Source organism: Plectropomus leopardus, chromosome 18, assembly GCF_026936395.1.
Source record: "Plectropomus leopardus strain MGB_pleo_1.0 chromosome 18, ASM2693639v1, whole genome shotgun sequence".
Taxonomy (NCBI): domain Eukaryota; kingdom Metazoa; phylum Chordata; class Actinopteri; order Perciformes; family Serranidae; genus Plectropomus; species Plectropomus leopardus.
In genome coordinates, this window is record NC_142193.1 from 28595675 (window position 1) to 28609238 (window position 13564).

At 41.1% G+C, this 13564-nt stretch overlaps 1 protein-coding gene across 4 annotated transcripts in view; it reads left to right on the plus strand.

Annotated features, from left to right (window-relative positions):
* LOC121956085 (RNA binding protein fox-1 homolog 2-like) overlaps positions 1-13564 on the plus strand; it is an 84217-nt gene that overhangs the window by 45851 nt on the left and 24802 nt on the right. For all 4 annotated transcript variants that reach the window (XR_015774813.1, XM_042504177.2, XM_042504176.2 and 1 more), the window contains 4 exons: positions 3650-3853; positions 6042-6215; positions 7518-7571; positions 7957-8049. Coding sequence is in view for 3 of the 4 variants with exons in the window: in XM_042504177.2 (XP_042360111.1) it covers positions 3650-3853; positions 6042-6215; positions 7518-7571; positions 7957-8049 (525 nt within the window). In the remaining variant the exon portion in view is untranslated. The remainder of the gene's footprint in view (positions 1-3649; positions 3854-6041; positions 6216-7517; positions 7572-7956; positions 8050-13564) is intronic.

A 13564-nucleotide genomic window follows, 5' to 3' on the forward strand; every position in this document is an offset into this window, starting at 1 on the left:
ATTATTTCCCCTAATCCCTCTCCCGTTAAGCCCCCCGTTTCTTTTTCCATTATTTCTTTTTTCCTCTCTCCTCCTCTCCTTTCGACTATATGATGCTGCCTTGTAGGGCAGTGCTGCTCTTAAGTCAGCGGGGCAGGAATGCCTCTGCAGGCTGAGGGGGGATCTGTGCTCAGCTATGAATCCACTAACAGCTTCTGCTCGTCTGCCTGTTTATTATTAGCTCATCAATTAATCATCTTTTATACCTGGCTGGCTTAAACAAACCCAAAAATAAAAATAACACACATGGTCATAAGCGCTCTGTCGGTGTCCTTTAATCGTCGGCAGGAGTCGCCTTAACGTTTTAACCCCTTGAAATGATTTTTCACATGACTGGTCCTGTGGCAGTGTTGTGTTGTGAGATGTCGTCCAGGTGGCTCAGGCCTGGCAGTACTTCATTCAGAGAGGAACGACGTGATAGAAAAAAACAACTTTTCTGAGGCATCAACTTCTTTGGCGTCTTTGAAATGCACATGTTGACCCGTGCACGATACATGGTTGGGCCATTGGCTGAGTGCTTAACCTGTAGGGACTGTTTGGTGCATTTAACAATCTTTTTTCATTCTTATTTTTTTTGGCTGTGTTCATGCATATGGCATCAATTTTGGCAAGATTGTGTATTTTTGTTTGATCTTGGAAGTTCCAGCTCAGCTCCTACAATAAGTCTAAAATACACCGTGGAGACTAAATTGCTACATTCATGCAAAAAAAAATGCAGAATTAAAACCCGTTCAAACTGCAGCTTTTGATCTCACAGCCATCAAAACATAAAAACGTACATTGTGTAATTTCTTGGTGTCTTTCTGGGCTTTTGCCTTGGAAAAGCACTTTTACTATTTTCCCCTTAATGACATTTTTTTTTGTCCTAGTCTGTGATAATAATAAACAAAGACGAAAACTGCTTTGCTCATATTATATAAAAAATCATTAATCTTCTGTGTTTTTTTTCTCCATCCAAATACATAGTGCCATCATGGAAAAAAACTGTAATTTATGGGTTGAAATTATCAAAATTAACGAATATTTGATATTTGCGATTAGGACTGCTGATGGTTAAAAAGAGCAGAGTATGAGTATTTGCCACTGCACAAAAAATAATAATGTATAAAAATCAATGTTGCTGCTAATCATTGACACATCCCAGGCTGTGATAACCAAAAATACATATCTTCCTAGCATGCAGTATATTGAAAATATACTTTTTTTTCATCTAAAACATAAACCTGGCATTTAAGGATTAAAATCATTAAAATTAGTTAATATTTGATTTTTTAAAAAATCTACTTAGCATGCATTATAATGTCAATTCTGGTGTTGCTGAAAAATAATTAAAATAAAATTTAAAAAAAAATTTAAAAATGGACAAAATTCATAAAAACTGAGAAGAATAAATAAACCAGCAGCGACAGGATAAATAAAAGTAAAATCAGAACAAATGAAACAACAACAAAAGGACAAATAAATAAATAAAACATCACTTGAATAAATAAAAGCAGCATCAGAAACCAGCAGCTGTGTTAAAAACCAAACAGCTGCTGTTGTTGTAGCCCTCCATGATGCCTTTGGTTGAGTTTCTGACCAATCAGAGGCTGCGTTTTTGTGCACCGCCCATCCTCAGTGTGAAACACAGTCGCTGAGCAGCTCTCCTCTCATTCATTGAGACTTGAAACATAGATGAGCACTCTTATTCATACACGATTAGTTTGCTCTTTGTCTAATCATAAGCTTTAACCTTTTTCTCTGACTCTGTTTGTCTCTCTTCTCCTGCTCTGTGCGGCTTTTTGGGTGTGTGTGACTCAGCCCTGGGCTACGTTATGCCTATAGGACACACCCTTTAGTGGCTGAATACAGGCTGCTGCATGTTTATGAGCTCACAAGCCCTAACAAGTGCACTTAGGCTTTGATATATCCTAGCTGGGTTGTCTTAGGCCGAACCAATGAATTTTAATGGCTTATCGCCTCTTTTTGAACATGTTTTTGATGGTTCCTCTTTTATCACTGGCTGACAGAAACCGTAGCAGATATGAAACACAATCACACATTCTTCCGTATCGTACACATTCAGCCTCACCACAGTGAGAGCGGCGAGTTTCTCTGATTTTTCCACCCTGTTTTTGGAGGGCGCAGCCCTCTCCGATGCCTCCTCTATCTTTTTGGGCCAGACCCCAGAAGCTGTCTGTCTTGCAGATGGGCATTTTAGCCTCAGCTGGCTGTTTACAGCCAATGCGGTACACTGCAGAAGAACAGCGGGCTATAGGATTAGAGGGAGGGAGAGGAGAGAGCTCGTTTGCTTTGCGGCATCTTAGTTACTCTGTCTAATTAAAAAGGCTGTCTGGAGACCGGGTGTCTCCAGGCGTCACCCAGCCCAGATCCAGCCCGCGGCAGAGACCAGACCAGTGCATAATGGTGGTGGATGCTGTGTGCCACTCTGCCTGACCCGGTGTGGAAGGAGCAGCGTGACCCAAAACACACTCGCTTTTTATTTTACTGCTCGTTCTGTATCTCCCCGTCTGCCCACTGTGACTCCATTTCTTTTACCGGTTTTTTTTTGTGAAGGGATTGACGCGAGCAGCACACGTGCAGTGGTGGAGTGTAACTAAGAATATTAACTCAAGTACTGTACTAGAGTACAAACTTGAGGTATTTTTCTTGCATGTCACTTTATACTTTCACTCCACTTTCACTTTTACTTCACCATATTTATCTGAATACTGAAGTTACGTTGCAGTTAAGATTTATGTTGCATAAAAAAGCATGAGGAATTTGTATTATATGACGTTTTTCAGTTTTTCTAATGATTTTTTAAAAAATAATGCTGAGGTTTTGGGATGTTTTTTTTCTAAATTTGAGTTTTTTGGGGTTTTTTTCTGCACTGTGTATTTAATTTAAATACTTTAAGTCCTTTTTTACTGTATATACTTACATTTATATAAGTGTAATTTTCAGTGCAACACTTAAACTTGTCAGTATTTCTGCAGTGTGGTATTAGTTCTTTTACTCAAGTAAAGGATCTAAAAAACTGTTTCCACCACTGTGGACGCACACGAGATCGGGTGCGCACACGAGATCGGGTGCGTGTGCAGCATAGAGATTCGGCAGATGATCCTGATACAGTTGTAACAGTGCAGAGGAAAAAGAACCGGAGGCTGAAGTCCCAGCTGCTTCACAGTTCATCTGAATTATAGATGTCCTCTAAAAGAAATCCCAAAAAAATCCAGGAACAAGTTTTCACACAATGCAGCTGTAGACATGTCACGGTTAACGCGGCACGGTTAGTGTTTATCTCCCGGCGTGTCCATCCATCCCATAAGCATCTCAAACCGTGTATCGAATTTTCAAACTCTTAATAATAGATGTGTTTTCTGTAAATATTTCATGGTCGGCTTACTGAAAACTCATGCCTGTCAGAGATATGGAGGTAGAGGGGGGAGGATGGGGGAGGGGGAGGAGCGGGGGTATGGGGAGTGGTGAGGGAGTGAGAGAGAGAGAGAGAGAGTGAAATGTAATAGGCTGGATTTTAACCCCCTCATTCTGCCTTCATCAAGCACTGCGAGTACATATGTTAACTCGTCTCCCTCTCTCCTCCCCCCTCCCTTCCCCGCTCCTGCAGGGCTCTCAGGATTCGACAGGAGGACAGGAGGGATTGGTGGCCCCACCCTTTTCAGCGTTCCCCCCTCCTCCCCCTCCTCAAAACGGGCTTCCAGGGACGGAGTTTGGCCCCGGGGCCATGTTTGGTGCTGGGGGCCAGGGCGCAGCAGAGGTAGGGGCTGGCGCAAATGGAGCCACCACCACTACCACCACCAACAACAACAACGTAAGCAGCACCGTCTTTATACGTTTTCTGTGTTCAGATGTGTGGGGTTTTAGGCGTTATCTTGTGAGGGAAGATTTTAATTATTTTTATTCAGTAAAATTGCAGTTGTACACATGATAACAGACCTGTTGTATGATTGCTGTTGGTTTTAGAGATTGCATCGCTCCACCACTTTCATCGAGAATGAAACATACTGAATAGCCTTTTTTTTTTATTATTATTATTCATGATCCCCAGAGGATGAATCCAAATGAATATGGTGATCCCCCTGACTTTACATGTAGCACCTCCAGCAGCTGAATTTTTATTTTATATTGTAATAACTTAAATGCTTTAAGATGGATTCCCTTTTTTTAAAAACATATATTCAAGACCCCCAGAGGATGAATCAAAATAACGTTGGTAATCCCCCTGACTTTACATGGAGCACCTCCAGCAGCTACATTTTTATTTGATATTGAAATAACTAATATTGTATGAGATGATCGCCATTGTTTGTTTTTTTTAACTTAAATTAATGATCCCCAGATGTTGAATCATGATCATAATAACATTACATGTGGTGCCTTGAGGAGGTTGACATTTTTAGTTTTATATTTTAATGTCTGATCTGCTATTCGATGGATTGCCATTAGGTTTTTTTAGATATATTTATGATCCCCAGAGGATGAATCCTAATGACTTGGAAGGAAGCACCTCCTGAGGTCGACAGTTATATTTTATATTGTAATATCTTAACTGCTATAAGATGGATTACCATTAATTATTTTACATAATATACTCATGATCATTTTGTTTTTTTAAGTATCAGAGTAGGAATGATCTCAGGGGGGAAACTGTGATTAACGCTGTCGTCAAATGGCAACCAAAGAGAATAATAGAAATAAAGATAAGAAGCATTAAAAAGTTAACTAAAAATATAAAATGAAATAGGCATGAAAATAAAGAAAAGTAAATAAAAAACCAAAAGAAAATTAGTAAAAATGAAAAATAGTCTTACACAGACATTCGTGGTGCCCAGAGGGTGAATCATAATGGCCCTGGTGCCAGCAGGTGGTCGACATTTTTTTGTTTTTTTTAATACTGTTGATGACCAAAAAATTGCCAAAACTAATGAAATCGCCATACATGGTGTTAAGTACTAATTAGTGGCTAATTAGTAAATGTTGGCACTCTAACAAGCTAAATTAAGATGGTTAGCACGTTACACCTGCTGAACATCATCATGAAAGCATTGTCGTTGTGGGCACGGGACTCCCTAAAAACGTCATTCTTCACTTCATTTTATTTGGATTGCCGGATTTTGTGCTCAGCGTTTGCCCCGTTTGCACGTTCATACTTAATAACCTGAGTTCACCTTTGTAAGAATGCATAACAAAAATCCTGACTTTCTTTTTATGGCTCTAAAATCCTGCCAAAACTTAACAGACAAACAAAAAATGATTTACTAACAGTAAATGCAGTTTGTAAATGGAAAACAGAATTAACAAACTAATAAATTTTGTTTTGCAAATACAAAACTTGCCGAACAAACAAACACAACATATTTCTACTACATCATGCTTCTGGAACAAATGTTTGTTTATTAAGTTTTGGCAGGACATTGGCTCCATATTAGGGTGAAATTCATCTGAAAATGTGGGAAGTCTCGTTGCAGTTGCAGACGGGCAGCAGTACAAGAAGCAAATATCAAAGTGCTTCTTCGCAAATCAATGATCACAATCACAGAAAAAAGCATCATCTCTGGTTTAAGTTACACTTAAGTGTGAGGTTTTCTGTGAGTTTAATCTTGGAGTTAATGCAAATATTACGTGAATAAACAACTTTCTAGGTTCCTGTTTTGCTAGTTTATCCAAAGAGTGCAACCCAATGGTGCAGAACATAAGGCACCGCCCTCAAGTACAGTACAAAGATTTTTGGGACCCCCTTGTAAGGACAAGCACCACTGCTAAAGCACGACTGAAGACTCTTAGTCTTGTTATGAAACATAAACACATTTCATTTGAGGTGCAGTCGAGATAATAATGTTTTTTTATGATGTTATCAAGACGGTTCACAAATAGCTTTCTGTGTCATAAACTCTGCATTGTTTTCGTTTGAGTTCTTCTTGCCAAAAATAATTATCATAAGCTGTTTGATCACCTCCACCTCCTCCTCAATCCTTCTTTTCTCTCTCTCTCTCCCACAGGGAAAGACAGAGGAGGCGTCTCAGGGGGAGGCGGGTGTACAGTGCGGCACAGGAGGCGCAGGAGCAGGAGGCTCTGTGGGAGACCCCTCAGAGGCCAAAGGGACCCCGAAACGCCTCCACGTCTCAAACATCCCCTTCCGCTTCCGGGACCCTGACCTCAGGCAGATGTTTGGGGTAAGATGCTGGGAATGTTGTGGGCCTCATTTTTTAATGGGATCAATAAATCAGTCTAGACACCCCGAGGTCCTCAACAGAGGGGCGGGGTTTAGACAGAGAAAAGAGTCAAACTACCATAAAGGAAAGACACTCATGGGTGATCTTTTAGTGCTGGAGGGGGTAATTGACTGCTGTGTGTTAGTGTGTCTGCATGAGTGACGGAGGGCAGAGGAAAAAGGGGACAGAGCGAGCTCACCGCAGAGGGATGGAAGCAAACTCACTGAAATGTGGGAAGTTGTCTTTTGTGTAACAGTGACACCTAGTGTAGAGCAGCGGGAGCTCACGCCGTGTTAGAGACGTCTGCGGTAAAAGACTCAGACGTAAGCATCACGAGACAACTGAAAAATCAATCACATTTTGTTTATATAACACCTTTCAAACTAAGCAAATGCAGTTCAAAGTGCTTTACAGTTTGAAGATACAAAAACAAGAATAACACATGAAATAAGCAAAAAATGGATCTTAAAAAAATAGATTAAGTAAAAATCATGGAATTGTGATAGTAAGACACTATATAAGAGCCAGACTAAAAAGATGGGTTTTTAGTTTACATTTAAAAGCAGCTCCTCTCAGATCCTTCAGCACTTTGTTCCAGCATTTATGAGCATAAAGGCTAAAAGCAGAACCACCAAATGTTTTAGTTCTTCTCTGTGGAACAGCTAAAAAGACGAGTCGGAGGATCTTAGGGGCCTTTGTGGTTCATCAACTAAAAGCATCTCTAAGATGCAGTCTGGTGTAAGGCCATGCAGCACCTTATCAACTAGTAAAAGCATTTTAAAATCAATGCAGAAACTAAGAGGCAGCCAGTATAAAGTCTTTAAAACAGGCGTAGTATGTGCTTTCCTGCTGATTTTAGTGAGACTTTGTGCTGCAGAATTCTGAATTATTTGTAGCTGATAGAAAGGAGAGCATTATTGTACTCCAGCCTGCTGGTTATGAAAGTATGCATTAGAAACTGCCTGCTGTTTTTATGGTACAGCGTATATGTGGTTTAAAATCAAAATCAGAAATAAATATGGCTCTTAGATTTCTTGCCTCTTGGCTCGGGGTTTTGGTATTAAGTTGGGAGGGCAGTTTCTCTCTTTGAGCCTTTGAAACAATAACCAGTACCTCTGCTTTGTCCTGGTAAAGCCGTAAAAAGTTCTGGCCTTAATATCTAAAATATGCTTAAAACATGAGTCAGTTGGCTAAAAGATGTCAGTGACTGCCTTGTTTGCTTTTTTACATTTGCTTATTATCTTCTTTCTAATTTATTTGCAGCAATATGGGAAGATTCTGGATGTGGAGATTATTTTCAATGAGAGGGGTTCAAAGGTAAGTGCACCAGAGGACATTTTATTCTCTGAAAAACTGCGCTTTAATTCTTCCTGACTGAATTCCCACGTGCATGTTTGATCTTTCTCTGTAAATGTGACACTTTGTGATGTGATACCAGCAGATCACACAGGGAATCATTGTTATGAAACTCCAATTATCTCCCCAACAAATCTGTAATGGAAACCCGCCTAGTGTGACTCTGTGACTCTTAAGGCTGATAATCCTTGCTTTTCCTCGACTCTGGCTGCTTACTTTAGAGATATGGATTTAATTAAATATGTGAAGATTTATGTGTAGCAAATGCATACTGGATTCTCCACAATCCCTCATGATGTGCCCCTCACTCAGCACCAGCCTCTCTAACCTCTGCCGTGTACCACAGGGTTTCGGCTTTGTGACATTTGAGACCAGCGCGGACGCAGAGAAAGCCAGAGAAAAGCTCCACGGCACTTTGGTGGAGGGTCGTAAGATTGAGGTAATTTCCCTCTGTCTCTCTCTCCTTTCTTCTCTTGTCTTCTTTCTGTACTCCCATCGTAATTCTGCTTGATCACTGACTGCTAGCTAGCTCCCATGCTCCCTTTAGTGATATGCTCTGATGCAGCCCACTGGTATCCCACTCCCCGGTCCTCTGCAGTATGTTCATTTTTAAATTCCAAAAGACTTGTTTCCTCCTTTGTTGTTTTTGTGGTGGGAATGATTGGGGGTGCAAGAACACTACATAAGGCATGCTGGGTTTTTTTTTTCCTCTGCAGCTTTTTATTTTTTTCGCATTAAGCTGTTGCCTCTTCACCTTTGTGTTGTTTTTTTTCCACTGATGCGCAACTTGTAGCCACACTGATGTTACAACTTTTTTCCGCAACATTGGAATGATGTTTGTGTCGTTGGCACCGGAGGGCACGAGAGGAACGCAGCGAAAGGATGATGCATGGCAGATTGCTGTCAGATGCTCTTATTTTCTTCCCCTAGTGTAGAAATCCTTCTGTGTTCCCCTCTCCCGGTGCTGTGGCTAAGTGGTTGTGACAAGCTTATGGCTCCTGGTGCAACAGCAGCATGCTGGGAATCACAGCAACACTGACGCATGTTCACTTGATGGAAGTCTGGATTCTTACCAAAGATCTGTGCACTTGAGTTTTTTACGTGTGAAGTCTTTGTGTGCTCAGGTTTTGATTTATGAATATTGTTTTAACTGAAGCATGACGCAGTTTTTCTTTGTTTTAATTGGGGCGTCAATCAGCCGGTTGTTGGATCTTTGACCTTGCTGTAAGCCGGGATTTCTGCATGGGCTTACTGTGGTGATTTCCTCGTAGTGTGTGTGTGTGTTTGTGCGTGCGTGTGTGTGTGTGGGTGAGTCAGTTCCTGCATGATGGATGAGGCCGGCTGGACCCTTTTTAGCTCTCTCAGTTCTGCTGCAGTGTGGTCGAGAATGAAAGACAGCCACCTGCATCCACCGGTACAACATACTCCCTCCGCCACCTCCACCTTCAGTCAATCAGCAAGCTGAATGGATACTGATGGAGCCAATTTACCCCTGCATCAGTGCTGTGTTCAGTCAACAACCCGTGTCCTCCCTGCTTTAACCTCTGTTTCTCTCTTCTGCATGACATCAGTCACTTGTATTAATCAGCGAGCAGTTTGTCGTCACTTTGCATGTTGTACTCCAGCAGTGGTGTCGGGCTGTAGCGAGTCATGCCTCGGCTGCATGGTGTCCCAGCAGCAGGAGTCCGTAGACTGCGTGTCTTTCTGTCTGTTTATGGTTGCATGGGGGTTTGAAGAGACAAAAGGCTGGCGCAGGACAAATCGCGGATTTGTGTTTATTCATTCTTTCAACGGAGGAGAAACATTTCTATTTGAGGCAATGCCATCTGGCAATGCTCCTTTCTTGCAGATGTTGCTGTGTTAGTCTCGCTTTAACTGGTCGTATCATTTCAGAGTTTGATGAACTATGTTTTTAGAGATGGCAGAAAAATAGTCATCATGTGTTTGTGTAATAATTCAGAAACTCTGAAATATAGGCCTCCTGTATACCATGGTGATGCATTAATATTTAACTGTTGTTGTGTGTTACTCTGCAGCTCACTGGCATGAGTTAAGTTGATGTAGGCTGCATGGTTGGTATTTTAGTTTGGAAATACGTAGCGTAACTGAGGCAGTACTGCAGACAGCTGGATGTTTTTTTTCTTGCATGTTTTTTCTGTACGGTTACTTGCTGAATTAGTTTTGGTGATGGGACTGTTGAAAGAATACTTTACCCACAGAATGACCCTTTGTATGTCAATTACTCACTCCGTGCTTTGTTGAATTTGTGAAGAAAACTTTTTTCTTGCATGCCTCCACAATGCATGGAGAATCCCAAAAAAAACCAAAAAAAAGTGTTTCCAACAAAATTATGAGCAAAAGCAGCGTCTCAATGAAGAGGTTGCAGTCTTTTAAACCTGCACGTCTCCAGGGACGCTTCTTGAGGATCTTTTTACTGATGCGTTTTTAATCGTGATGTTTTAAGGAAAATGTATGTGTTTGGGAAGTACTTTGCATATGACTAGATAACTGAAACTTTGATTAAACTGCACAGGTTGACTGAGATTCTTTTAACTGATGTTTTGATGTAGTTGAGCTGTTGTTAAATGTGGACCCTGTTGACTCCTTTTTATTAAGAATGCCATTTTACAGAGTCTTTCTGGAGTCTTTATTCACCATGGAGGCGAGAACAACAACGTTTTTTTCACTATTTTAGCCTAACATGTGGTGAGTAACTTTAACACAAGTGGTCATTTTGTGGGTGAAGTATTCCTTTAACTTATTTGTTCAGTTAGCATGAAATCAGTTGCACCCGGGTGCCTCCAAGTCTTCCTCCATTCACTGAGAAGAGGCTGAAATCTTAGTTTTCAGAGTGTTTTTTGACTGATTTATAAAGGTATGCTGCTGACATTTCTCATTCTTAGTGCATGCTGATGGGAGTCGGTTAGAAGTTATTCTCATAGCTTAGCTGCCCCGTAGCGTGCATGTGTGTTGCCATTATTAAAGAGAATTGTTGTGCTTACAGTTACACTGTACTTCTCTTTGTCTGAAATAAAACTCTGCGCTTTGAAGAAGTCAGTTTCCTGTGTGCTTCCAATGTATCCATGTAAGTGGCCCAACTACAGTTCACTTTGTCTCTACCTGCCTCTGTGATCCCATCTCATCACCATCCCCTCTATATATAGACTATAGAGTCCTATAGGCCTATATATAGGTGTGACCGTGTGTATCTAAGTATGCACTCACAGACCTCAGTGCATCTCCACCCACTCACGGCTGTCCCTGTGATTGTGTTTGTGCTCTAACATAAATGGTTGAACAGTTCTCACTCATAACATGTCCCTGCCTCGGGCGGTAACATTTTTGCTGTCATTGACTTGTGTTACTTTGACTGTAGGACGCCCTACTCTTGCTAATGATGGAGACATTGGACAGATTCCAAACCATCCAGTCACATGCTGTATGTCACATATTTCATGCTGAAGCTGCAGTCGCTGACTGTACAGGAAGGGCAGTAGGGTCCCTGCATGGTCTCATTTGCGCAGCGGCAAACTTTGAAAAGGAAATTGCTAAGTTTGTGCTGGTGCACAGCATAAACTTAATGAAATAATAATTCAGTCTGTTATTGCACCAGCTGAGCTTCTTGCTGATAAGTGAGTCCAGCTCAGCATGACTAACTGATCACCTGGGGCCAGTGGCACCGATAGGGCGTATGCATGATCCGAAGCAAAGTCAGTGGTAACTTTGTGTTCTAAGTACGACTAACAGTAGCCACTTTTACACAAAGATTGTGCTATAAAGCGGCAACAAAGTCTCCCTTTTATACCGCCTCTGCACTTTAACGCAGAACCAAACGATGGCGGCATCATTCCCCTCCGGTGTGTGATTATACACGGCATCCTGCGATCAAAGCAGGCATGAACTACAACAAACAAACTATACAACAAAACAGTATCACATTATGCATAATATAATTACAAAATACAAAATATAATTTAATGTATCCTAGCAATCTATCTGATAAAAGCAAAAGACCAACTTAACAGTTAGGACTTGGCTCAGCAAAGACCGCTGGCTCCAGGTGGTCATACAGAAGAAAACTCTTTCTTTCAGGTGACACACCTTTAATGGTTCTTTACCCTTTTTCCCAAAGGTGGAAAATTCGGAGGTCAAGATGCAAAGTGACTATTAAAATTATAATTAATTATCACATCTGAATCCTTGACAAAAATGAAACCCTGTGAAACCTGAGCAAATTAATCAGATTTCTTTCAAAAAAATGAGGAGAAAGCATCAAATAACTAAACAACACAAGGCCCAATAAACAGAAAGAAAATGGCAAAAAGATGCAAGAAAATTACCTGAAAAATAATCAAGTTTTTTTTTAAAGAGGGAAAACAAAAGTAAACAAGAAAATGACTTGGGAAAAAAAGTGCAAAAAATTATATTATTATAGAAAAAAAAATATTTTCTGGACATTTTCCCCTGTTTTTTAAATCATTTTCTTTTAATTATCTTCCCTTTTTAAAAATTAATTTTCAATTCATTATCTTTATCACCTTTTATTAACTTCTTGCAATTTGTGGGACATTTCTTCTCAAGTAGGTCATTGCCTTTTTCCGCATTTTTTTTTTAAAGAAATCAAACCAATTTGCTTCTGTTTCAAAGGGTCAGTCAGCGCTAATTAACCATTACTGTTCAAAGAGTGTGCCGGTGTCCCTTGTTTTACAGCGACCCTCTGACTGAGTAGCTTTCTGGTCTGCTTGCTGTAGATTAGCCACAGCGGGAACTACAGTGTGAGAGGGCTAACAAGGACAAAAACACAGCAGTTTGTACACATCAGTGGTTCCAGCCACAGAGACCATGCTAAAACCCTACAGACTCCCATCACTAACCCCTGCTCTGAAGATGTGTGTTTGCAGTTGATCTGAGTGCTCTGGGAAGTGACTGCTCCTCCGCAGCGCAGAGTTTTAGTCAGACATTTGAACAGAATAGAGCAGAAAAGCTGAGGTGTGTGTGTGTGTGTGTGTGTGTGTGTGTGTGTGTGTGTGTGTGTGTGTGTGTGTGTGTGTGTGTGTGTGTGTGTGTGTGTGTGTGTGTGTGTGTGTGTGTGTGTGTGTGTGTGTCACAGGCGGTGCAGCTCTGCATGCAAAGAGGGGGGGGAGTATTGAGTAATCACCATCAGTGCATGGATGTGTGCGGTGAAAAGGATGCCTGTGGTTCTGCATGTCTGACCATGCACATCCTCACCAACCAGTGCTGCCGCCACACACGCTGCTCGGTGGGACACAGTTGGCCTTCAGCTCACTTCGGCCTGAGCCTCAAATCAGTCATTTCCATAAACATTACGAACCTTTGGATGGTTGTATTCATGTTGAAATGTGAGTTGTCGGGTGATGGCCGGAGGTGAAGGCTTACGAGCTGCTTGTGTCCCAGTGTCATAGACGACCCCTCCTCTCCCCCCTCGGCTTTGGATTTCCTGTTTTGTTATTGGAACTTTCTGTTACTGCATGATTTAATCAGATTAATGAATGAAAAGTGCGAGTATCCGTGTGCGCTTGCTTTGTACAAACGTAGAAAGAAAAGGGGAAAGAGTTTTCACTTTGCCCTTTCAAACCTTCTGTCTTTCTTTGTGTCGACTCCACTCTCTTTCTCTGCGTCATCCCTTCATTCTCCTGTTGCCAGTCGACTTTCTGTCATTTTGTGTTTAATTTGAAAAATCTTTAGCTGTTTTTTTCTAACTTGAACCTCCTGTCATCTCTGTCTGCCTTATTTTGTTTCCATTTATTGTTTTGTTTTTCAATTCTCTGTCTTATTTTTATTGTTTGACTATCAAACAAACTTCAGTATGTTATTTTGTGGTGACTGGAAAAAAACTGGAAGTTACAGCCACTCTAAACACACGCTCTTCTCTTGTGGCCTAACCTTACCGCACAAGAGTCCTTTTTTCCTAACCAAAATCCGTCCAATTCTCC